General features: G+C 38.6%; 1 protein-coding gene across 1 annotated transcript; it reads right to left on the bottom strand.

Annotated features, from left to right (window-relative positions):
* Positions 1 to 493: 493 nt before the first annotated feature.
* On the bottom strand, positions 494 to 26,077 carry CCP110 (centriolar coiled-coil protein 110). Its single transcript, XM_065412228.1, has 15 exons — positions 25,995 to 26,077; positions 22,573 to 22,722; positions 20,832 to 20,960; positions 17,314 to 18,922; positions 15,796 to 15,923; positions 13,922 to 14,105; positions 13,086 to 13,222; positions 12,496 to 12,612; positions 11,014 to 11,115; positions 10,691 to 10,807; positions 10,053 to 10,132; positions 8,941 to 9,003; positions 7,281 to 7,340; positions 6,602 to 6,684; positions 494 to 546 (listed from the first exon to the last, which is right to left on the bottom strand). Exons 2-15 carry the CDS (start codon positions 22,708 to 22,710, stop codon positions 494 to 496), a joined length of 3,000 nt encoding a protein of 999 aa, XP_065268300.1. The 5' UTR covers positions 22,711 to 22,722; positions 25,995 to 26,077.
* Between the last annotated feature and the right edge of the window lie 1,125 nt (positions 26,078 to 27,202).

Consider the following 27,202-nt stretch of genomic DNA (forward strand, 5'->3'; position numbering starts at 1 on the left):
TATCTTTTCTACTTCTCTAATTTTAGGGTAAAAGGCTAAAATATGTACACATAGGAAATCAGTTATACAGACTAATGTGTATGAACTGCAATTGTAAATATATTTCCTATAGTACAAAAAAGTGCATGACATATACAAGAATAAGTCAGAGATGGCAAAAAGATACAAATAAACAATGTTGCACTATATTCTTCTCTACAGCAGAGCATTTTGAATGTGGACATATGTATGCAGTAATCTGAATACCTAACAGGTTTGTAACATGCAATTTGTTTTCATGAGTATAAGAACTGAACTTATTTGTAGCCCTCTCCATTACTTTAACATCATTCCATAAAAACCTACTGTATGTCCTTAAAATATGCAAAATATGTTAAATGTGTACATTTGTCAATTCACAGCATACATATAGGAGATGCAAGCTCTGAACCAATGCTGAAGAGACCAATGCATTAAAATAGCCTTTTTTTTTATCCGAGCGAGTGCTGTCGTCTTAAATTGTCACAACATTTGGCTTCTTTCTTTGGATTCTTCCTGCATATACTCCTAAAAATAAAGCAGAAACAAAAAGTTAACATTCTGTGATTGTGACTGTTCTTTTTATAAAAGAATTGTCCAATAAAAACCAAAAATTTTAAGGACAGGAATACACAAACTTGTTCAAATATGCTTTTAAATAGATGTATTTAAAAATTAATATTTTCATAATTTATTCTATATCTCAAATACCTTAAAATGTATGAATAAAACAGGTTATTCGAGTTGTAAAAAGGCTTGTAAATAACTATACATTATAGCATTTTCTTCCTCAGTAAGTGTTCCCCTTGCTTTCCTGCTACTCCAAAACACCTATAACTGCAATATATAAATTTTTAAAAGATTAGAAAACTTGAAATGATGATGGTTTCTATATTGTACTATAACACTTAATTACATAAAATTAGTTAAGCATTTTAAGCTACTATGGATCATTTAACTATTCTAAACTGCCTAACTCTTCACTATTATACAATGAATATCTACCATCATTTTAATACATTACATCCCTATAAGGCAAATATAAAAGAAACTCATTCCTCCTCACCACCCCAACTCCCACCCTCAAAGGCAGAAGAATCTTAAGAACCACCCAAGAAAGACAGACTGAGCAAGAACAATGCAAAGCATAAATACACAACCTAAATACATTAGCGTTTTAAATTTTAATTGTAGTATTTCAGTAAGTTATTTATGGGCCTGATCTCCCCCACCCCCAAATATCCATGCACAGAGGAAACCCTCTGCATGTAAAAGGGAACAGGAGTTCAGCCCCTCCACAGCATCCCTTTCACCCCACCCCATGGAGTCCACACAGGGTGAGGAGTGAAGCCTGAGCAGGTCAGAGGGAAGCAGCTGGTAGACCAGGAGCAAGGTGCACATTCTTCTCCCAATGGCTCTATTTTAGTTTCCACAAATCAACTCTCCCTTCAACCCCACTTTCACTAAGACAGCTGCGGACGAGTTGTCATCCTGGTAGCACAGCTCCAATGGAGATGAGGGAGGGGATGGAAAAATAGAGCACCTTCATGAACATGGCCCTGGCTTCCTGCAACATCATCCAGTTTATTTCAAGGGGGTGAGGACGCAAACCCTCCTCTCTCCGCCACCAAAACAAGAGAAGGAACTCTGAGGAGATCCTCTTGGAGATTTCCTCCCCAAAGCTCCTCTAACAGGTTTTACTATAGGAACAGGTGAGGTGGAAATACACTAAGAGGGTATGTTTTCCCTTTAGCTCTAGTGTATCTAGCAAAACTACCTGAGATGGTACATCCATGTCAAGAAGGAGGCTATAGACCTAAACAGACTAGAACAAAGATAGGGAAAATATACAAGTCAGAGAATACTCAAATCCTAATAAAACTGAACTGTCTTTCAGGAGATAATTTATTACAGGTCTCTGAGGTGAAATTCGCAACCAGAATTTTAAGTTCTCATGTTCTTGTTTTTTTTTTTTTTTTTTTTCCTCTCTCTCTCTCTATATCTATCTATCTATCTCTAAAGATACAGCTAAGGGTAACATAAAATCCCTCCTTTACCTGTAAGGGGTTAAGAAGCTCAAATAACCTAATTGGCACCTGACCAGAAGGACCAATGGGGAAAGAAGATACTTTCAAACCGGGGGGGGGGGGGGGGGGGGAAAGCTTTGTGCTTTCTGTGTGTTCCCTCTTGAGACAAAAGAGAGAGACCATGCAGGTAATCCAACTCCTACTGAAATGATACATCTAAAATTACAGAAATTGTAAGTAATAGCAAGGAAATGCATTAGATTAAGCTTTTGTTTTAGCTTGTGAATTTTCCCTATGCTAAGAGGGAGGTTTATTCTTGTTTTGTAACTTTAAAGTTAAGCCTAGAGGGGAATCTTCTGTGTTTTAAGTCTTTTTATTACCGTGTAAAATTACCTTCCATCCTGATTTTACAGAGGTGCTTCTTTTATTATAAAAAAGTAAAGTTCTTCTTTTAAGAACCTGATTGGTTTTTAGTGTCCTAAAAACCCAAGGGTCTGGTCTATGCTCACTTTGTTAACCTATCTGGTTGGTATATTATTCTCAAGCCTCCCCAGGAAAGGGGGTGAAGGGGCTTGGGGGGATAGGGCTCCAAGTGGCCCCTCCCTGAATGTTAGTTTAAATCACTTGGTGGTGGTAGCAATACCATCCAAGGACAAGGAAAGGAATTTGTGCCTTGGGGAAGTTTTTAACCTAAGATGGTAGAATATAAGCTTAGGGGGTCTTTCATGCGGGTCTCCACATCTGTACCCCAGAGTTCAGAGTGGGGCGGGAACCCTGACAAAAAGCCATCAAACAGAGTCCTTCTTACACTAAGGATCTGAGTCACATTTTGGCTTATGCCTCTGCAAAGGGAGATATCTCAATTCCGTGAATCTGGAAGAATTCCATCATGCTGGGAACAAGCATGTTTCAAGATTAACGGCTCAGTTGTTGCAAGCTGCTGGGCAAAGGGCTAGACCTCAACATTTTCCAGACATCTGTGTAGCAAAATATGCACAGTGCTCAGCAATGAGCTGAAAAGGTGGGAAGGGGAGTGGAGAAAGGCCAGGTCTTAGGTACTTGCACGCAATCCACTGTATAGGATGATGTGAGTAGATGCCATTTTTAGTATGTTCTGTTACTCCGACTGGCAGCCAGGAGAAGTGGGTACTTATAGGTGCTTAAGAACTGCACTTAGAAGAAACAGAGCAAGGCAGCTTCGGAAATTCTAAAGGTCTTACCACATCAGTACCTTGTCACAAAAATGTTCTTGCCGACCCAGCAACATGCAATACCTGCACCCCTCAGCTTACCCATGGTCCAATAAGATGAAGTAACAGGGCTGATGAGCATGGTGCCTTATCAGTGTCTCAACACTACTCTCTCAACCCTCATGTGCACACTACATGGATCAAAGCCTACATTCAGGAAATAAACTGACAGTTTTGACTATATTCACCAATGATCTGGATTTTACCTTTAAAAAACAAAAAGCAGTCTTATTTCCCATTAAAATCAATTTACACAACAATTAATAGCCATGAGTGTATGTGAGAGAGAAACAGAGTATATAGAAAGATTTTACTTATCCTTGTGGAAAAGGATTACAGAATTCAGTAAGAATGAAACCAATAGGGCTATATAGAAATTTAGTACGAGTCCACAGACATTTATTACAAATTCATCTTTTTATAGTTTAACCCTGTATAGAATTCAAGGGATATATATAAGAGATACAATTCTATATTAACGTCTGTGTATGTGATAGTTAGAGAACTGCAAAAACAAAACTATAAAAAGTTTCTCCTTTTCTAGTAATTTCTCTAGGACATTTCCTTAAGGTTTTGGCTTTTAGTCTATACTCCCAACCTACATACTTGATGAAAAAAGTAGAAAGCTATTTATTGTTTCTCTGCTGTCAAGTGTACCAGCCATGTTCAGCAGAAGTGCAACTCTAGATTTCAAAACATGCCCCGTATGTTTAGATGTTCCAGTTTAAAAAACAAAACAAAACAAAAAACCCCAACCCTTTCTCTTAACCAAGATAGAAGTGGGCACGTAGATCCAGAATTAGAGGAGTTAAACTCACTACCAAAAGGCATAGGCACTTAATTTGAAATTGAGTTTTGTTCCAAAGCTCAATATTAAAGGCAAAAGAAGGACACAGCAAAAACAGAAGGGTTCAATTAGTGGTCCTAAATGAAAAATTATTGTGTGTACTAGAGGGGAGAAGATATTCAATCAATGGTTGTAATTAAGAGAGGAAGACCAAGCTTTGGAGATGGAATTTCAAATGAAAGTCTCTCTCTCTCTCTCTCACACACACACACACACACACACACACACAGAGGAGGAAAGAGTAGATGGGCTGGTACATGAGCAGTTCATTTCTAGTGATATGCATTCAAGTTCTGATTGGGTCAGAAGTAAGATTAAGTCTGATTGCCACATCCTAGCCCCAACAAAGCCACCACATCATTTTCAGTCTGTGCTTAAGGAATGTCAAAAACTAAAACAGCAGGGATGTTGTAGGTCAGTACTGACATGCACTAGCAGAGTTACAGGAAGAAATATGCCTATCCTCTGCCTAGAGCAAGCCAGTGCTGAGTCTTCATTTTCAGGAGCACACTCACAAATGTAAGATAAAGTACAAGAACATACATGAATTTGTTTAGCTTTCAGTATAATTTAAATTTTTTTATAAAGATTTTAGTTTATTTGGGCATGACCACTCCCTGGAAACAATTTGTTGCCTCACCCACATTAAACAGTTTACAGTGCATCTTTTGAAAATAGTATTATTTTCCAAACTCAGGGTGGGTTTTTTTAAAAATAACTGAATTAATGATTCTGGTAATAATTTGATAAACTATTCAATTTAGTTCAAATATGTACATAATTCAAGTTTTATTTACATGTATTAATTCAAGTTTAAGCTTTTTTAATACTGCACAAATATTCAGATTATTTCTTTTACACTTGTTAGGGCTTCTTCCAGATAATGATCTCACAATGCACTGCTGTTAATTTAGTACAGATGGATATTGCCTGATTTATTATTTGTATTTGGAAGAACATGGAAGTGCTGATACTACAAATGTCATGGAAACATTGATGCTCAAACACTCTAGATGAAATTAGGAGATAGTTATACTACATAACTAAAACCACACCTCCATATAGCCAGTTAGAAACAACTGTCAGATGGCTATTATGAGACATTCAGTAATTTTACAGCAATTCATCAAAGGGCCTTGAAGGCAGGCCAGACAAAATTTGGAGCCATTGTCATAAATGGGATTATTTTCACTGCGGACTATCAAAATGTCATGATATCCAAGTCATGAGAAAGTTACGACTAGCTAAAGCAAGCAGGCCAGAATATTGACTCCTCAGAGCATGGTTTCTGTAATTTTAATTGAGTGACCTTACAAGTCTGAACAATTCCTGACTACCTTGACCTGTGTTTTTGTCAGCTCTTGTTAGCTAAATAGTTAGTATCCGAGCAGTGGGTGGGGAGTTTGAATTTGAATTTTCCCCCTATATGCAACAAGATTGGATAGAAAAATCATACAGAGTTCTATGGCTCACTTGTTGCATCCCAAAAAATTATGGTTTTCCTTCCTGAATAGGATCCCAGATGTTCCTAATTTTTAATAGGTACCCAACCATATAAATGCATTAATTTTAGGAGTTACATGAATTAAGTTCCTAAATCATATTTCTGTAGTTGATGACAAAGACCAATTGAGTAAAAAGCTTTTACTTTGTTTTAATCAATCACAACTGTTTACATTCAAGTTTTAAAGTGGAAAAGTATCAGAAAATGTTTGCTTCAACTAATGTTTTGTTAAGGCATGGAATGGACAAAACCACATCTATGAATAGCTAGGCATTCTGTCCAAACCCCTTTTTATTAAAAATCAACCAACCAACTTCTAAACTCCATATCTGGAACTTGGACTACCCCTCATCTAAAACTGACATGCACAGCATTGGGTATATCAGAGGAAAAAGGATCATAAATCTTCTTTGTTAATATCTAATATACAGAATAGCATTCTACAAGATGTTTTAAAGTGAGGAATTCATATAATATTCCTGCTGGTAAATTTTCTGAAAATCCATGTCATGTCCTCTGAGTTTTTCTTTCTGAGGACAAGTCTTACATAGATTAAGAAATAGGAATAAATGGCATAAAAATATAAATATCTGGGTCAGAGTCTAGATCTATCTACTCTAGTTCTGCAGGTCTCTAATTATTAGCGTGTTTTTACATATACTACTAAAAATTGCGTATTTTTGGCGATCAGGCATTTGGTGAGAGAAGGAATTTAAGCAGTTATCTTAAACTGTATATGTCTTTTATAGAATTTGAAAATGTACTATTAAGTTACCCACATTTTTTGTTTTTATAAACATATATAGAAAGATGGTTGATTTAGTCAAAGTGTATTATAGCAAAGCTACTGCAGCAAGAAAAGGAAAACAAGATATCCCATTTAAATTTTCTTGATACTAGTAACTCACTCATATCTTCATTTTAAAAGAGATCCAAGAACCCATTTTCTACACACCTGAAGTTGCCTTGTTAGGCACTCTGCTCTCTGAGGACTTCTTTCTATTTTGCTCAACCCCCTTCATTGAGGTCTTAGGGGTTCTAATTAAATATAAAAGAGTTAATAAGTCACTTGCATTAAAATCCAAAGATTGTATCCAATAAAGAAAAACGCTATCAAACTGTTCTTGGTATGAAAACGTCTGTAAGTGATACAGTAGAGTCTCTTCCAGAATGTGCACATGTGAAACTCCTATTAACATTACTAGGAATTATGCATATACCTTAATAGGAGAAACTCTCCATGCACACTTTTTTTCTTACTACTTTATTCAAGAAACCGATCTAATGAGTACATGTTGCATTATTTAGGAGGTATGTGTTTCTTATAAAATCATATTTCATTTTTAGTAAGTGGAAGCAAAACTTAATGGAATGAATGTTACAAATACAGATGTCAGAACACAGTGTAAATGAAAAACAGAATGAGACCACTGCATTTTTTCCCTTACAGTATAAGAAAAATAAAAGCTAGGAACTTTAAGAACTGTCTCACCATGAATTGTAAGTTAGCCATTTTGCATTTGAACAATATTTGCATTGATGCATGTAGATCTTACTTGGAAATTATTTGACTCAGATATTGCATTTGCTTTCAACCTTTAAGTTGTGCATTAAAACACATACAGTACTCTTACCCTTGCCTGCAAAGAAGCCTATGAATTGGAGTATTTTGTCCTTGATTTGGCTGAAGTACTCTGTTAAAAACAAAATCTGTATTAGTTTTGTTTATTTTGTTTCTAAATAAGTTTGATTTTTATATATTGCCTTCCATATTCCAAGTATCTCAAAGAAGCCAACACAGTGTTTGGTTACATGTTGCTAATGCAGAGAGCATCCAGTTATGCGTGGCAACCATTAAAACTCAAGAAAAGCACTGAAATAGCCTTCAGAGACAGAAAGAAGGAATCGATTTTACAAGTGTCTATACTAAAGGACTGAACTGTTTCAATTTAGAAACATAGCAGCTACGCATTTCTAGCACCAATTGTTATTGCAACAGTTCTGTGTGCATACACTTATTACCCTGGTATAGCAGACCCACACACAGCACCTGCTCCAACATTTGCTGTGGCTCTGAGTTGTGGTACTTATCACAAGGCTTCCGATAAGAAACCTGGAGCAGGTTCATACGAGTAATAAATATTTTCACCGATTACTATGATGCTGCCCTCCTGCCCCCCCCTTCCCCCGCCCAGTGATTTATTTGAATTATTTGGTTCTGCTTGTAGATCAACACTCACACATTGTGGGGGCAGAACTACACACGTGCCATGGCAGAGGCCATAACGTGCCCCTGCTGCTCGACAGACTGTCCTGCGGTTCACAATAAATAGCATCAACAACTTCATACGTTGGTTCTTGGGAAGACAGATCTTGCTTTTATTATTTTTGTAATTTTTTTAATTAATTTTTTTGTATAACTATGTTTGTTTGGGAATGACATGGCCAGTGGCTCTTAGCTGTTGTCATGGGATTGTCCTGGGAGGCCCCACTGAAACGGTACAGCTGCAGTGCTTCAGGTTTCTTATCAAACTAGCACTGACACACAGTTTGAAATTAAGTGGGCAAAGCTATTTTTAAGATTTGCTCAGAGATGATGCAATCATACCAGTAGAGGGCATACCTGTGAAATGTTTTGTGCACGGATGTATGCATGCTATTTTACAAGCATTCTAAGCATCTGAACTGGTATTAGCCAATATTCTCTAGTGTAGACAGACCTCATCTGGAAGGCAGCACCTCTAACAGTTCAGTACTAGTTTATTAACACAGAGTATAAGATAGTGGCCAGGTGCAAGACATGAACCTCTCTCTCTTTACGATCTAGAGGCAAGAATGCTACTGAAGCTTGAGGATCTCTTTAAATAACCCCCATTTTAAGAAGTTTCTACAGCTCGCTACATGAAAGTTCATGTCTGGGGAAGTGGAGAGAATAATATCATACTGTTTTAAAAATAGCATCAAGCATTTGCTTAAAGTTAGATGCTACCACTGCATCTAACACTTGAGAAACTTGGGAACTGGACGGAGTGAGTGAAATAAACACAAACAGACAAGAAAGGTCATGTTTGAGGATATTAATCTTGAGAAACTGAAGCTGGAAAAGTACTATTTATTAACTGTAGGCAAGTTAATAACTTTTCATAATAGTTTAGCCCTGTGCATTCTTCATTACCCAGGGGCAATGACGACAGGTGACTAGCTGATGGCAAGCAAGCAGTCAATAGACCTAGCATTATAAAAAACAGTTAAGAACATTTTAGTGTAAATTACAAAAAAGTAATTTTCACTGACCTTGCTTCAGGAGTATTTTGTTTTATGATTAATTTTTTATTTGGCATTCCCATTTCTGCAGCCCTAACGAAACAAAAAAAGTGTAAGTATCCAAATACTTTTAAAACATTTAAGAAAAAATTATAAAAATTGTCAGACAAGAAGCTATAAAAATAAAAGGAAGCCACCTAAACAGTATTATTGCCACTCTTTTGGCAAAATTATGTACAGTACAGACTACACTTTCCAACTGCAACACAAACAGAAGCAATTGTCTCCATTATGCCATAAGGCACTCCAACCAACATGCATGCATCTCTTATCATACACAGCTAATTTTGGAGAAAGCCATGAAAACAACATAAAAATACAGCACTCACGCTTTGCAAACCAACTACAGACTAGTCACACAGGAGTCACTTCATTCATCACTGAAACAGCATCTTAACAGCACACAGCGACATTACACACAGCTCAGGACAGAGTGAAGAATATTATATCAATTGAGAACTAGAGGAAATTTTTGTAGGCAGGATGCAGCTACCTAAATTCAATATAGTCATGGTAGTGGGGCAACCACTAATCTTTCCAAAAGCTGTTTGGATTTTATTGGTTACAAGCAAGCAAATTTTATCTTATCCAAAGGATGGCATCTCAGATGGGAGAGAGTCCCCTACAGCCATGGTGTGGCATTGGGTCATTACTGCTAACTCAGCAGGAATGTCACCTGATAATGTCACCAACACTATTAACTGCAGTAATGTGATTCACTTGAGTTGTTACAGCAAATACAGAGGGTATTTGGACAATGATAAATGTAAACCATGATTCTGTGATCAGACTTCAGAGAAAATTAGATAACAGCCAGTAGGTACAGAGAACAAGATGAGGAGTGTTTATCTTGTTTTCAGCATGGGAACAAATATATATTGAATGTCTATATAAAAAATGCCATTATAAAGAAATAGAATTCAATACACTTATGGAAAAAGGAATCTTACATATAAAGACTTTCTAGCAAATATGAGAATCCGTACGAAACTATTTTGCTAAAAGATTCAGCTGTATTCAAACAACAACAACTCCCTTCCTTCCAATTCTCTCGACCAAAAAAATATTAAATACATACATACTTCATGTACTTCTTCCTATCCAGAGACTTCTGTGTAGCTGTTGAAAGTGTCACCCTCTCTCGTGGAGTCTTTATTTTAGCCTACAAAAACACAGAAGTGGATACTAATATTTGTTACTACTTTTATTACAGTTGCCGCATCTGATCCACCTTAATTAAAAGATTGGCACTTTTCATTATAAAATCTGCTTTAAAAGATTTAATGCAACTCTTTAGTTTACATGGTGATGTAGCTTTTTTTTACATTCCAAACTTTAATTTAAAATAACAAAACCAACAACAACAACAAAAAAGTTATGTGCACCTTTTCTCTTGCTATCAAAATAACTCCATCATTTCTCTCCTCTCTCTCTGAGACAGACAGACACACACACACACTTTGGAAGCATCCAGGCACGAAGTCCCTACTGTAGACTGGAGTCTTTCTGAACAAGTTTAACTACTGGAGCACCACAGCTAAAGCCACACAATTATCAGGAAGATTGTTTTCAAAAGCTAAGGTTTTATATTTCTTACTGGGTCAGGAAAAAAAAAATCTATCTTACTCCAATCACTAACAACGGATACTTAACTAGTGACAAAAATATACGTTTTCCTAGTTTTAAAGTGTTTCTTACTGGATACAAACTTGGAACATACCATTTGCCTCAGCATTTTCTCTTTGCGAACTTCACGATCATGACGCAGAATATTCATTCTTTCAGATATTTCCATTATAAAGAATATATCATGGATGTCATACAGCGCAGCTCGCAGCTGAAATAAATCAAAGCTTTCATGAAGCTTTCTTGGTGAAACTACATTTTAAAAACCCCTGTGTCAGCACAAAATGCCCATAGTTAAAATTTCATTTCAAATATTGACCCTCTGAAGTCTTCAGATATTTCTGTCAAAAATAAAATAATTTCTCTCTTTTACAATGATGAAGTAATTATAAAAGAAAAGCTTTGAATATACATTACTTGAGCCATCACTCTTTCTTGTAGGGATGCATCTTGCGCCGAAACAGTTCCTCTCTTTAAGGGAGCTTCAGACTGAAAATTTTTTATGAACTCCATAGTATCCTAAAAAAATAAAAAAATTATGTACTACGCTTAATCTTTCACACTGAGTGGAAGTAAATCTCAAGCCATTTATACATCTGCTCCCTTAATCTCAAAAGTTCAGAGGAAAAGGATAGTGTGGGCCAGGGATCGGCAACCTTTGGCACGCAGTCCACCAGGGTAAGCCCCCTGGTGGGCCGGGCCAGTTTGTTTACTTGCCGGGTCCACAGGGTCAGCCGATCGCAGCTCCCAGTGGCTGCGGTTCACCACTCCAGGCCAATGGGGACTGCGGGAAGCAGCGGCCAGCACATCCCTCGGGGGCTTACCCTGGCGGGCTGCGTGCCAAAGGTTGCCGATCCCTGGTGTAGGCAGAGACTGGGGGTAGCTAAACAGACATGGATTTAACCGTGATTCTCTAAAAAAAATGGGGCACTTAGACAATCTCCTCCTTGGCCTTACTCCTGTAACCAAGCAGAAGTAACTTAGCATTCTCACTATTGCAAGATTGGGTTCCCCTATATGCCGTATCCTGTCTAACATCTTTTACTTTGTACCTACACACACACACACCATTCTCCACACTTGTGCTGTACAGGAGCAACTAATACTAAATATACCACCTTAGACCCAAGAAATATTCAGATTAATGGAGATGATGTTCCATTTCACCATCTTTCCCTACTGCTGCCTTGCCGAGCAACAGGAGTGACGGGGTAAATCACTCATCTCTCTTTTCCCTTCTCCACTCCCTTGTCCTTAGCTTCCTCTCCTCATATTAAATCAATCAGGGACAGAGGGGCAGATTGAAGACATTAATAGAATACCTTAGATGATGCCTCTAATTTTAGCATCTAACTATTTGAATATTTAGAAAGCTGCAAAATCACAGCATAAGTTTGACACAGGAAACCTCCATACTAACTCAGGATCCAGGAAAAATACAGTTCAATTAAAAAAAGTTTTAAGACAGCAGATATGAAAGTTGGAATAAGGAATATTCTGCTATGCAAGGTTCATTTCAACTGAAAGTTTGCATGCTAGATAATTAAGAATATATCTAAGAAACAATTATTCAACTTCAGTCTGTATTAGAATGGTTTTATAGGTCACTTCAAAAAAGCACAGGAAAAGGTACTGTTGGGACACTATAAAAAGTGGTATGCACACAGCATGCAATAATTAACACAACTACGTTTTGGGTAGTTAATTCATTCTCTAAAAGGGATAGAGCTATATTACTTATGTAGTAAACTTCATTAGTTAATTCTCAAAGTAAAATGAATTTTGTGCTCTGGTGAAAAGTCTAGATCTTATTTGTCAGCTGAAAGGGAGTGGCAGAAACCAACAGGAGGAAGGTGGAAAAAATGCATAAAGCAAGCATCTTTACAGTTATCTCCTTACTTTTACAGTTTGCCTAAGATATTTCAATTTTTCTGTTTGCATGAGCCTACGAGTCAGAAATCCCTTTGCCAAGGCAGTGATCTTACTGAACTTCACTTGCATCTCTGGATTGAAGGCCTTTTAAGAGAAGAGAAAAAAAAAAAAGATTAAAATTAAAAGATTTTCTATGCTTTAATATCAAATCCAACGAAAGTTCTGAATTTTAATTTCTCAAAATAAATTAAGTTAAATTGATTGCTACTTGTTTAACAAAAATGTCTGTACAGCTATCTTGTATTAACAGCCAGGTATTAAATTTTGCCAAATACACTTTGGCTAGCCAGAACTCCCCAGTATTAATTTGGTTAACAGAATAAAGATGTGGTTACACGATTAGTTTGTCTGTACTGTAATGAGAAAAATATTGTTCTGCTCTCTTCTTGTGTCTGCTAGTACAAATCCATCTAAGAACTGTGGATCAATTAGTAGTTTTGGATTGGAAGTTATTAATGCGTACCTGCAGTAGCAGTTGTCCTGAAAGAATTAGATGGTTAAGCAAAAAAAAAATAAAATAAAATAAGAGAAAAGCTTAAGTCAATTTATTTTCACACCTGAGACCACCTGGTTTTGGCCCTAATAAGCCTGGATGCTGATATTTTTGACATTCCACTACCAGATGGTCCCCAGAGGTAGAATGGAGCTTCATTTGTTGAACCAAAACTACTGGGCATGGTAGTGTTGGCAAAACCTATATGAAAGCAGAATGTATGATTAAACAAATGAGTACTAAACAGGAAGCCTGTGCACACAAACTACTGTTCAAATACTTACACGTCATGCACCAGTTACACACACAAATCTAGTTTTATGACATCTGCAATGTTGGGTTTTTTTAAATGTACAGAGATAACAGCTAACATTCTATATTAAAACCAAATCTTTCTTGAATTTACTTTACATCGGGATATATATTGGACTAAAATTGCTGCCAGCATTTTCCCTTGTGTTGTATGCACTATATTCTTATGTCACCTATGCTTGTTCAAAATGTAGAAATATCATAATCAAAGTGGGAAAAGGTCCACCACTATGCTAGTGTGTGAAAAAGTCCCCAGTAGATAGCGTGTCAGATAATAAAATGATACCAGATCTTATCCAAAAGGCATATGACCAAGGAAGGTACTTTCAGAATTTTATTACAGTAGTAGTTTCTGATCCTGCAAAATGGACATAAGCTTGCTAAGACCACTAATAAATTTTACATAGACTGCTAAACAGCAGCTGTAAGGTGCTAACTTTCAGTACTTCCTGCCTAGACTGGATTCCAACCACGGAAGAAGCAGAGATGCTACCATCACCAATACCATGAACCAGCCAGTACATTTGGTATATTCTGCTTTAAAGTGCCCAGTAAAACTTTTAATAATTATTTGCCCCCTACTTTTACCAGTGCTGTTCGAGTTTGTGTTATGGATTGTCTCCACTTGAGTCAGCATTGTTTCCAACAAGCCACTTTCGCTTATTTTTCTCCACTGCAGTTCCATCCCACTGCTAATGGTCATTTTGGGTATTTCTATGTCTGCTGTAGCACTCTTCTTTCCTTTTAACCTTCTCTCCTGCTCTTCTATCTCCTGCAGATTAAAAGTCTGAAATAAAACCAGATCTTTGATTCTACATAATGGAATTTAAATACATTTTGAGCAAGCAATTGTATCCTGGCATAAGCTTCAATACAACATAGGCAGTTTAACAAATACTTTTTTCCCCATTTGCGGACCCCTAAAAATTTTCGAATCGAGGTGCAGACCCTTTTGGAAATCTTAGATATAGTCTGTGGACCCCCAGGGGTCCACAGACCACAGGTTGAAAATCACCGATATAAAGACATCTTAATTTCCACTAACCTCCATGTAACAAATGATATAATTGCACTTAAAACAGATGTGCTGAATAAATATACTGCAAGAAATCCAGCAGCTCAGCCTTTCCCAAATATAAACACCTGGCTTCCTATCCCTTTTGGCTATTTTAATAGATCATGAAGATGTTATGCAAGCCAATACCTGACTGCAGTAATTGTCTGGCTTTTCCAGGATATCCAAGTCCCCATTGCATCTCTTGCCTTTTGCAGTTTGATACGAAAGCATTCATCAATTATACATCTTGTCAAGGTTCCTTCCCCACTCTGAACTCTAGGGTACAGATATGGGGACCCGCATGAAAGCCCCCTAAGCTTATTTACCAGCTTAGGTTATCAGTAAGCTGCCACCACCAAGTGTGTTCCAAATCTTAGGGAAGAGCCACTTGGAACTCTGCCTTTCCCCAAATATTTCCCAAGTCTCTAACACCCCCTTTCCTGGGCAGATTTGAGACTAATTCCTCCCCCCGCCCAAGTCCTTACACCCCTTTTCCCTCACCAATTAGTCCTGGTGAACACAGATTCAAAACCCTTGGATCTTAAAACAATGAAAACATCAATCAGGTTCTTAAAAGAATTTTAATTAAAGAAAAGGTAAAAATCATCTCTGTAAAATCAGGATGGAAAATAACTTTACAGGGTAATCAGATTCAAAGAGCCCAGAGGAACCCCCTCTAGCCTTAGGTTCAAAGTTACAGCAAACAGAGGTAAACCCTCTAGCAAAAGGAACATTTACAAGTTGAGAAAATAAAGATAAAACTAACATGCCTTGCCTGGCTGTTACCTATAAGTTTGAAATATGAGAGACTTGTTCAGAAAGATTTGGAGAGCATGGATTGATGTCCGGTCCCTCTTAGTCCCAAGAGCAAACAACCCCCAAAACAAAGGGCACATACACAAAAGCCTTCCCCCTCCCCAAGATTTGAAAGTATCTTGTTCCCTTATTGGTCCTTTGGGTCAGGTGTCAGCCAGGTTACCTGAGCTTCTTAACCCTTTACAGGTAAAAGGATTTTGGTGTCTCTGGGCAGGAGGGGTTTTATAGTATTGTATACAGGAGAACTGTTACCCTTCCCTTTATAGTTATGACACATCTCTCTCCTGGGAATACCCTTTCATCTCTATACTAAAACAGAGAATAATCCTAAACCTCCTGTTTTTGCTGCATGAGTTTTCTCAATGCTCCAAATGCTGCTAGCCAGACCAAAATGGAAGCTCAGCGAAGGTTTCACACAATCATATTCTTCAAAGAGCTCCCACAAATTCAGACAGATTTATTAAATATCCATCTTGAGTATGATATGCAGAGAAAGAATATATTGTTTCAGTCCCTTATACTAAAATAGCAAGTTGAGCAGTTAACCCTAAAGACCTCATTTTAGCATTTTCCTATCTTGTTCCCTCACCTTCTGCAATCTCTCCTGTTCTCTCTCTTGTTCAGCTATCAGTACTGATAGTTGTTGTGCATGCTGCTCTTCAAGTCTCTCTCTCATTTCTTCAAAAGCCAAGAGTTTATTTTTCAAAATCTCTTCTTCTGAAAAGAAAAAAAAATACATGCATCATAAAGCATTAATCATATAGTCTTACATTTTCTAAGTGTTCTGCAAGCTAGATAAACAGATCTCTACATTTTCAATACATTTTTCCATTGGGTGTTATACAGCACCGTTGGTATATCCACAAAAACATGAAGTAGAATATTTTTCTTTTATTTCATATTCACGTTTCTGAGATCAGCATATCCATGGATGGGACAGTATAAATGGCACTGACCAATCCCAGATTCAAGAGGTCACATGCAGAGACTAGCTCTGAAAAGAATATGACTACTTGCTTGAGTGAACAAAACATTTATTCCACTCAGTTTTGATAGCTTCCTTTACAAACATACACATAACATTTTTATTCTTGAATTGGAAGAACACCAATCCTGGTAATATTGAAGTTACTTGCAGCTGATATTTTAATACAAGTATGTTTTTATTTGCAGTGTGCATCTGTTTTCTTACATTTTAAGAACTCAAAAAACTGCTCTACCATAGTCCTGCTCACCATACTCATGCTAGGTGCCCTATTGACCTTTCCCTGGCACACAAGAATTCACTTAGATTTTCTTTCTGTTATTAAACATTTCACAAGTGTCCCCGTACATGCACAATGAGTCTGTGCTGCTAGAATCTCTCCAGTCTCCTTGGAGGTTTCAGATTAAAACAGGGTGAATATTTAAAACACATCCCACAAACCCATGCATGCTCTTGTGAAATGTTCTTTGGATTATTTTTCAGTTGAGTTTTCCTCCTTTCATTTTTATGTTCCACCAGGATATAGCAAGCACCTTTATTGGCATGATTGTTTAATTTCTGTTCAGTGGCCTTTCATTTTTCTTTTTTTAAATCTCTCTAATCTAATTATATACAACAATTTTCAACAGAACAATATCAAAAAACTTTACAATACAAAGAGGAAAGACTCCAGTTAAGGCAGCAAATGGTGATTTTAAGCAAGCAGATCAGATAAAAATATGTTTTATATAACAAGAAAACGAATACCTTTTCTGGTATATGCTATATGAAAATGTCTAAGCACATGCTCCTGTATCATTCATTATCAAGTAGGAGGTACAAGGCTTTGCCTCTAACGAGGCAACTTTCATATACAGAAGATCATTTTGGTCATTCAATAGCAGCTTTCAGAAGACTTTCAGAAAAACTTGGTTTACTACAGGGCCTTACTTAATGTTTAGTGGATTAAAAATACAGAAATGTATCGTGTCATTTTATCATAAATGATGCACAAGCTAGGGGAATACTCAAAAAACTAAGGTGCAGATGAAAGACAGTGGCCTATTTTCTAAAAATGAAATTTCTAACTAAAGATAACTTTCCAACTTGGAAAAAGGCTGACTACAGAAAACGTTATCTCACCGTTGGTACTACTGCCTGAGGTTTCATTCTTGTTACCATAAACAGATCCTATGGGGCATCTTCGCTCTTGCAACCTCCACTTCTCTTGTTCTTCTGTTCCATCTGTTAAAACATATGGGTTGTTCTCTTTCTGTGAGCTATCAATATCCAAATCAAGCCTACGTTTCACTTTTTCGAAACCATTTTCTACAAAATGTTCATTTCCAGAAGAAACATTTGGAGTATCCATTTGCTGATGCTTATTCTGGCTTTGCATCAGTAATGGAGATGGATTTTCTACATCATAAGATTTATTGAGTTCCACGGGTGAATTACTTTTGGTCTTTTCTAATAAACTATCTGGCTTGATTCCATTCATAGTTACGAGCTTTTGAGTCACCATCGACTGACTGACTGCATACGACTCATGCAATTTTGGAGTTGCAGTACAAGTAGTACTGTCCATTTTGTATGGCCTTCTACTATCCAGTTTTCCCTCCATTATGGAAGACACCATCATTCCTTTGCTCTCTAGTTGACTAATGGAATGCTGACACATGTGATTTGACGTCTCTGAAGAATTCTTGTTGACATGAGCTTTGCTAGAACAAACTGCAGTGATGTCAGCAGTGAATTTTGGCACAGGTTCAGATGCATTGGTTTGGTCAGTGACATCTTGTATGATCAAGTCAATTGCTCTTCCCTTGTTTATAGGGCTTAATTCATAGGCATTCACAGGGTTATTGATAACTATGTGTCCCATTGATGAAGGTCTTGGACGTCTTCGGTGCATTTTAGGGCTCATACTTGGCTCTGGGCTGGGTAATTTGGCATAAGAACCTGTAAGGCTTCTGACAATACTACTATCGTGATCAAAGGTAGAGATATTTTTAAATTCTTCATCTGAATCCGAATCCAAAACTGGGGGTGTTCCAGCTCTGGTAGGTATATCCACTTTAGAAAAACTGGGTGAAGCTGATGTACTCACACTATTTATTTGGGCAGAGGCACCTTGGAGAAGAATATTTGATTTATTAAGACTTGGTTTATCAAGTGTCAGAGGAGTACAACTCCTGCCTGTAAACCTCGCTCTCTCTTTCCCAGACACATTTGTTTTAACTGCGTCATTTTCTTTATCAGAATGACTTTCATTAACACTTCTTTTTGAATTACTTCTTATGCTACGTCTGGTTTGCTCTCTCTCTATGTACTCCCTAGACTTTTTCAGAAGGTTTTGAAGACTCATTACATAAGGATCAGCTGGTGGCACCTCCATATGCTCTTGGTTTACATGTGCATTTGAAGTAGTCATATTTTGTGTTTTATCAGGAGATGTAACCTTTGGGCAAGCAATGATTTCTGAGAGGTTGCTCTCACTTTGTTCAGGAGGAATAGGTTCTTCTGTGCCTCTAACTGAGTCTATTCCACTTGATGTAACCTGGATAACAGTATCTGCTGGCATAATTTCCAATGTTTTTTCAAGGTCTGTAGTACCATAGCATGCAATAGAACTTGGCAAATTGATGTTTGATAGCATTGTGAAGCCATTTGAGGCTTTTGATTCTGAATTAGAGTGACCACTCTCATGCTCCCACTGATCCAAATCGCTCATACTAGACACCTTTCTGACCTGCAAAGAAAAACTGAAAATTATTATGTCAATTCAGTGTAATAAAGCCCTACTGTTTTCAAATTAAGATTAAGTACATATGCCTTCTGATCTATAAAGTTAGATTGCTGTCACTTTAATGCAACATGAATTTTCCAACTTGAATGGAACTATGGCAACCACACTAGTCTACGATGCAGAAGATGACCTTTCCAACTGGCAAAGGTAATTTGAGGAGAATGCAACAGATATATTTTAATATTTGGTTTAGTCAGAAGTTTTTATCATCAGACCAACCACCTATGATAAAATTATATTAAAAGAAAAACAGATATTTGAACATATATTCTTTAAGTAATATTATGGCTGCCAATTAAAGAACAATGTTCAGGACAATAGGATGTTACATAAATGTATCATTGGCGTTTATTCAGACATGTAATTCAAATAACTTCAGCAATAACATTAAATATACTTCAACTCAGACTAACCCATTGCCAATTAAGAGAAGCATTATGCAAAAGAGTACATACATAATTCTCAATGAAATTTATGGACATACAAGAAAACCTTTTTGGTTTTCATTATTATGTAACCAGAGCTTGCTTCTGTGGAAAGCAACTGACACAAAAAAAAAAAAAAAAAAAAAAGAGCACAGACCATTCAGTATTATCTGCCCCTTTGTATAAATTCATAGTCCTCTTTAGGTATAGGTAACAGTGCAGCTATTGACAATAGGGGCATTTAAACTGAAGGATAAAAGGTTGTCAGAGTTGTATCAACCTAAGTGCCCATTAACCACAGGAGGTCTAGAAGAAAGCAAACCATTATTTTTGTATTCTCAACATATGCTCCTGGTCTGCCTTTCAAATCCCAAGTCAGGTGATGGTTTCCATGCACACACTAGTAAACAAAACAAGAAGCTCAATAGATTACATTTGCCACCTCAGTAATAAAACTTAAGCCCAATGCAAACTGTGTTCAGTTAGCTGGTGGGTTAGTTCAAGGGCTTTATTACATCCTACTAAAAAACCCAAACTACACTGTTTTAAGAAGCCTATTTAGGAAAAAATAATAATTTAAAGCAGGGGTTCTCAACCTTTTTCTTTCTAAGGCCCCCCCCAACATGTTATAAAAACTCCACGGCCCACAACTACTGGTTTTTGGGCCAGCATTAGAGGGTAGCAAGCAGGGCAGTTGCCAAGGGCTCCATGCCACAGGGAACCCTACGAAGCTAAGTTGCTCAGGCTTCGGCTTCAGCCCTGGGTGGTGGGGCTTGGGTCACCAGGCTTCAGCCCCATGCAGTGGGGCTTTGGCTTTCTGCCTTTGGCCCCAACAAGTCTAATGCCAGCCCTTCTTGGTGGCCCCCCTGAAACCTGTTCATGGCCCCCCAGGGGGCCCCGGACCCCTCGTTGAAAACTACTAATTTAAAGTATCTGCCTGTCTAACCCCTAAGAACAGTCCCATCATTGCACAAGAAAAAATAATTACAATATAAATTTCAAAGCATACACCAGCACTGTTATTTATTTTGCAAAGTTTAGTTTCAGGGGGAAAAAGCGGTACTGTCACTAGTTAACAGTTTTTATAGTAGTGACCAGTCTGAAGGAAATCTATCTAGCTATTTTAAATGGTGTTATGAAAACAATAGCCATACCACAAAAACTGGTATTTGTAGAAATCAGCTAAATTGAGCACGGACCACAACTGAAAACTTAACAACATTATTTAAAACTATTACATGTATTCACTGTAATTGTTCACCAGGTCATACAATATAAATTACTAGCAAATGTTGGTCTAAAGAGAGTAAACTGCTAGTAACTGCAAGTTTATATTAGGGATCTTACTAGCCTTCAGTGACCCTTGGAATGTGCAGAGAAGACATTTTCATACAACAGCTAATTAAAAAACCTTGCATCAAACTTGCCTGCACATTTTCCAGGATCTCCTGAACACGATTCAGTAAAGCTCTTTTCCTGGAATTCTGTTTCCAGATCTCTACATCAAGTGCTTTTTGTTTATCCTGCTGCATTTCCTTTTTTCTCTCAAGACTCAGCTGCAAAACAAAGTATCAGTGACTTCTTTTCTTTATCAAAAAGCAAAATTAAATAAGAAATATTTTTTAAAAATTGATATGTGATGGGAGAGCACGTTTGTTGAGATTTTACGCAGTTTGAAGATTAGCCTCTTTTTAACCATAAACATTTTTTGGCAAGACAGGGAAAATTTACTCAGCCCACATAAAGCCCAAGAATTGGAGCATATGCGTATGAAGTGCAGAGAGATTTAGCTTTACAGGATCTACTCAACAGTTGATCATGTGGACCCTCTCACTGGATGGCCTTCCACACCAGACTATGCAGAGCTGGTAAAGAGATCTTTTGAATGGTGTATACAGAGTGCACAAGCACCCAAATGACCACTCTCACCCCAGTTTCCTACCCATAAACCTTGTCTAATTGCTGGGATGTGGGATCTTCACACTGACCCTTCATACCATAGGTGAATTTCAGACCCAAACATAGAAGTCCCTTCCAAGGCCTTATAAATCACTCTTCCTGCTCTAGTTTACTTTCTTCTAGCTCCCTTCTTTGTCCTAGAAACAGCATTTGCTGAAATAAAAGAAGTTACAAAGCTAAATTCTCTTTAATCACCCCATGTGTTTTCCCAGTGTTATTTCTTGTTATCCAGTACTATTTTAAACAAGCCCAAATAATGTTAAATAACTGGTAAATCAGCATTTTTTTCAACTGAAAAGAAAGTGTTCAGTAGTAATATTTATCTGGTTTTCCACATGATAAATATACACAAACATACATACATAATCTAAAAAAAGAGTAAGGAAATGTAGTTAGTAGGAATAAAAGGCTTGAAAGTAAAAGTTACCCTGTTTATTTTGTGAAATCAGAACCTGGAGTACTCAGAGTCCTACAACAGAGTAGGAAACAATTTAAAGGGAGCTGCATCTCCTCTGACACTTTTCTCAGATCCTCACATCATTGAACTAGTGTAGCTTTGTTGATACTAGAAGCATCAATGAGAAGATTTCAGAAAACCTTCTGTATAGAAAAAGCCTTGGAGGCGCCCTGCTAGAGAACATATATAGCTGTGTTGCAAGTTTGTCTTTGTTTATGCTAGTCAGTTTTATAGCTGTAATTTCCTACTGATCCAGCTCCACCAGTAGTAGCTGTAGTGTCAAGGATCAGTTAAATGATAGCGGTAAAGAATACCTATGCCCTTTTTACACTATAACTTACACCACTGCTACCCATTAGAATTCTGTCTATGAAATACACTAGGGTAGATGTGGTGCAAGATAAGTATAGCGGGAGTGGAACAGTGTAGAAAAGAGGGTATTATTGAGTGGGGAAGGGCAGCCTTTAGAGAAGAAAGACCACTGGGTATAGCAGGAAGGGAAGAAAAAGAGTCCACCCAGCAGGCATTGCCCACGTCAAAGGCACCACAATCTAATTTGTTCAAATGACAAAATCCTCTTGTACTACATTGCATGACAATCCCCCTATCCCACCACCCTCATTTTGGTTTTGAACCTCAACATTACAGACAAGTACTTGTCTCCTGTACTACTCAAGGTTGGTCATATGTTAACAAAAATGGTTGTCCTCTTCTTTTTGAGTACAAATGCCTAATTGGCAAGGGAATCTTACCAGAGGTGAAAGCACAGGAATGCCATGGAATTTAATAAGTGAGATATTCTTCTGAGCAGATGAAGAGGTTTCCCTTTGAATTGACTCTCCTTGGATCCTTGCAAGATGCTTTTCACAGAACTTCTCATAGTCCTCCATCTTAATATTGTGCTGCACATAGAGGAAATATTACGACCAAGAATACGAAATACAGCAATATACATGACAATCTTGGCTTACAAAATTAGAAAATAAATTCTCTAAAATGTGTTATGTTTCTGTCTCTCCCACCAGAAACAAAAAAGAACCAATACTTATTCTTCTTTAATCTGTGCTATTGTCAACCCCAAATTAAATTGTCCCTAAGAGACTCCTGTCTCAAAAAGGGCTTGATTCTCCTTGAAATCAATGGCAAAACTCCTATTGATTTCAGTGGGAGCAGGACTGGGACCTTAAGTTGCTAAAGAAAAAGGCTTTGAGGTACCAAGTATCAGAGGGGTAGCCGTGTTAGTCTGAATCTGTAAAAAGTAACAGAGGGTCCTGTGGCACCTTTAAGACTAACAGAAGTATTGGGAGCATAAGCTTGGAAGTGAAGAACCTCACTTCTTCAGTCTTGCATCTGAAGAAGTGAGGTTCTTACCCACGAAAGCTTATGCTCCCAATTCTTCTGTTAGTCTTAAAGGTGCCACAGGACCCTCTGTTACTTTTTTGAGGTACCAAGTCACTTGTAACCCTTGTTACTCTATACAGTTCTGCCTCGACAGAGCCATTCTTTACAACCTTGGCAGTGAAACATCAGAAAAACCAGTACTAAAAATTTGATTGAGAGTAAGCTGGGAAAACAAATTAACACTGTAAACATGTTTAGGCTCAAACTTTGCTATAGGAAGGTAAGTTTGTTTAAAACTAATAGTTTAGAAAATAAACAAAACTATATTGTTTGTGCCCTCAATGCGTCTAAGATTAATGCAGTTGTATTGTTTTACAAAAAGTTCATCCTCCCTTGAATGCTTTTTTTGGGTGAGGAAAGAAATAGGCAGCTCAATATAAATGTTCATGATGTAATCACAAGAATAGATGGTTCCCTTCGATTATGATGTACCATAATAGAGATTTGCAATACGGAACGCACTGTTATAAATAAACCACTTAAGTTAACAATAGAAGGCAAACACATATGTTTGCAGGTGCTGTAATTAATCAACACCTGAAACAACTATTTCCAATACAAGTGATTGAGAAGCATTAGTGAGAACCGAAAGGAAAATAATTAATTACGGTATGTGCCCTGACATGTACATACTGAACCGGTACAGTTATTCCATTGGTGAACCCTGAGGACATCATAAAGCCATGAAAATTAGAGCCTGAAGGATTTGTACATCACCTGAATCCCATGACAGGTTTTTGCAAGTTTTAAATCTATGTACCTTATTTAACAAAGCACATGGTTAAACAAATAAATCAAAGACATATTGCCCCCATTCTTATCTCTTTACCCCATCTCTCCACCAATGCACAAAATCCTCCTTAGAATCCCCTCCCACTTCATGATTACATTTGTATGATTTATGTTCTCACAAATATAAAATATGGTTATTACAAAATCCCTACAGATTACTAGAATCCTAAAATGGAATTATAACCAACATGTACACGTTACTGCCGTTTTCTAATGGTAATGCTATTAGAATCACTGCTGGGATTACAGTTTTACTACAGAGGGCAGGGTACAAATCATTAAGTGTTTTGTTAGATCTTCTATACAACAATTTGTGCAATTCTGAGACTGCAAGGAGGGAAGTCTGGAAGCTGTGGGCAAAAGTAGTATGTCATATTACTGTGAGTTACTTATGATGCAAACCACCTACAACTACATATATAAGGGGAAAATACATTCTTGGGTTGATACGTTATTAACCTGCTCTGCTTGAGTCCATGAGCTCAGAACCAAGGAAAAGAAGAAAATTCTGCTACAACTACCAAAATTGCTTGTTCCCTATCTTTACAGAACTCCCTTTCTTCCACAATATAAAATTCACTGCACTTCTGTACTAAGTGATTGAAGCACTGATATAAAAAAACCCAGTCTGAAGTATGTGGGCTTTTCAACCAAAGCCCTCAAATTATTAAGTGTGCAAAGAAGAAATTAAGATTTGAGTCACTGAATCTGTTATGGAGAATACAAAAGCAACCATTCTACTTGTGCTAAAAACTGCTCAGCCAAGAAAAAAAAAATTCTCAGCTGGTAACTGGTCTTGTGTGTTATTTGTTTTCAGGATTGTTGGGGTCAGAAAGTTATTTGGGGCCAGCTGTCTGTCACCTCATCTCCCTTCTACCTGATCAGGTCTCATTATGGCAGAACCCCAATGCCCTATGTTAAATTTCAGGCTCTCTTCCAAATTGAATGGAAACTGGAAATTCCCCACAAATTATAAAACTGGTTCCATTCAAAACCAGCACCAACAATGCTGATATGGTGGCAGCCCCCATCCAGATTAAAAATTCACAGCCAAGCAGAAACTCAAAAGGAGAGGCAGGACTAGCATGCCTTAGTGTTTTTCTCCCTCTCCTTCCTGCCTTCTTCCAAGATGCCCCTCCCTTAAGTTTCAAACTGCCTCCTAATTTCCTCACAGCCCCTATCCCCTCTTCATCCAAACGCCTCCTAAAAGAATTGCTCTTTCTGTGAAGTCCACCAGCACTAACCCACATGAGTCAAATGTAGGGCGACCAGACAGCAAGTGTGAAAAATCGGGACAGGGAGTGTGTGTGTGGGGGGGGGGGTAATAGGAGCCTATATAAGAAAAAGTCCCAAATATTGGGACTGTCCCTATAAAATCGGGACATCTGGTCACCCTAGTCAAATGCCTTCTCCACCCACCCCCAACAGAACAACACTCACCCCCTTCTCAACTAAAACTTTCCCACTGAACCTTGTCTCAGCTACAACTGCCTTTTAGAAAGCAAGCTCCGTGGGACTGAGACTCTTCATCTTATACAGCGCCGAGCACATAACCAGCTCTGACACCAAGTCACACAAGGGGGCAGCATTCAGCGGCTGAGGTGGGGAGAGAATCGCGTCAGTTTTCGCCTCCTCCTCGGGGTGCGGAGACAGCAGCGCCCCACACGCGCCGGCGCTACAAGCGGAGCTGTCAGGCCATGACCCCTGGGGGCAGAGCCCCCGCCCCCACCACATAACGCTAGAGCATTTTAAACCAGGGGTGACGATCCCCCGCGCCAAACCCACCCCCCCTCACTCGGGCTGCCCCTCCCCCGTTCTGGCAGGTCCCCCTTACGGAGGTGGCGGCCCCTCAGGTTCAGGTTGGGGGAGAACTGAGGAGGCCCGGAATCAGTCGCACCCCTCAGCCGCAGGGCCCCGGCACACACCTCGGAAAGGTGTCCCCGACCCCCCGTCAGGACAGGCTCCGCCCACAGCCTGGTACCTGCTACGAGGCCCCCAAGGAGCGTGGATACGTTGCTGGCGGGCCCAGCGCACCCAGGTTCCCTGCACAGAGCGCGCCGCGGCGCTCCCCGCCAGAGAGCAGCGGGCTCCTGGCAACCGCAAACCTCGCCGCACTCCGCCCCTCTCCCCAGCTTTCCCACCACCCTGCCAGAGCTTCCGGGTGGAGGTGACTAACCGAGCTCTTCAGCTGAGTGACCCGAGACGGATACTACAAATCCCAGCATGCAATGCTTCCCCGCGCCCACTTCCTCACGCAATTTGACACAGAGGGTTGCATGCTGGGAATGGTAGTTTTGTTGGGCCCTAGGCTGCTTGCCTCAATATGGAGTATTGCCTGCAAGGTTCTGTAGTTTGGGGTGGGGTGGAGGCTGTACTGCGCTTCCCACTTAAATGTGAAGGTGACTTCTATTTTATGTCAGGTGTATGGAGTGAGGTTTTTACCCACAAAAGCTTATGCCCAAATAAATCTGTTAGTCTTTAAGATGCCACCAGACTCCTTGTTGTTTTTGCTTCACTTGCTGTTATTCCTAGAATCACCCTGATTCATTGTTGCTGGAACAGGGGTGTGGGGCATGCCACCGCACCACCTGGCTTGAAGTTCCATCATATACAGGGTTTGCAGTTTGGGTCAATGGTTCTCAGCACCCCCACTATACAAATTGTTCCAGCACCCCTGGGCTCATTTTCAGTGGAATCTGTGCACAGGTCCTAATAACACTTCAAGGGCCCTGAAATCATCACCATCCTTCACAGCATCACAGTAATGTTCTAGTGGGGTGTCACCACACTGCATTTGAGAGGTGATGATATTTTGATAGACAGGGTGATAACATGTCAATGCAGCCTTCAGACAGAGGCATCACTCACACTCCAGCTTTATGCTTTCACACAAGTCATCAAGCCCTCAGACTTTCTCTAAAATGGCATCACTTCTGTCTGTTCTGCAGCCCTGGGTACAACCAGCTGCTAAAGTGTTTAGCAAGCCGGCATGAGGCAGGGCAGGTGGGTTTGAAAAAGACACAGCTGCTGCTCTAGCTCAGGCTAAGTCTGTTTAGGTTTGTAGAAACATTTAGTTTCGGGGCGGGGGGGGCGCAAGCATAGAGGCTAATAGTTATCATTAGTAGCAAGATCCTTACATCAATTACCACTTTAAATTCTCAGGGGCTGCTTTTTTAAATCTTTAAATAA

Source organism: Emys orbicularis, chromosome 10, assembly GCF_028017835.1.
Source record: "Emys orbicularis isolate rEmyOrb1 chromosome 10, rEmyOrb1.hap1, whole genome shotgun sequence".
NCBI classification, from domain to species: Eukaryota; Metazoa; Chordata; order Testudines; family Emydidae; genus Emys; species Emys orbicularis.

Bases quoted from the DNA above. Each gene is read 5' to 3' on its own strand.
- CCP110 (XM_065412228.1), bottom strand. From the start codon at position 22,710: ATGGAGGACTATGAGAAGTTCTGTGAAAAGCATCTTGCAAGGATCCAA. The intron at 13,223-13,921 runs GTAAAAGTAGGG...GCTTTCATATAG, and splicing joins CACAAACTCGAACAGCACTG to GTTTTGCCAACACTACCATG. The intron at 547-6,601 runs GTGTGTAGAAAA...CTTTATTTTTAG, and splicing joins GCCTAACAAGGCAACTTCAG to GAGTATATGCAGGAAGAATC.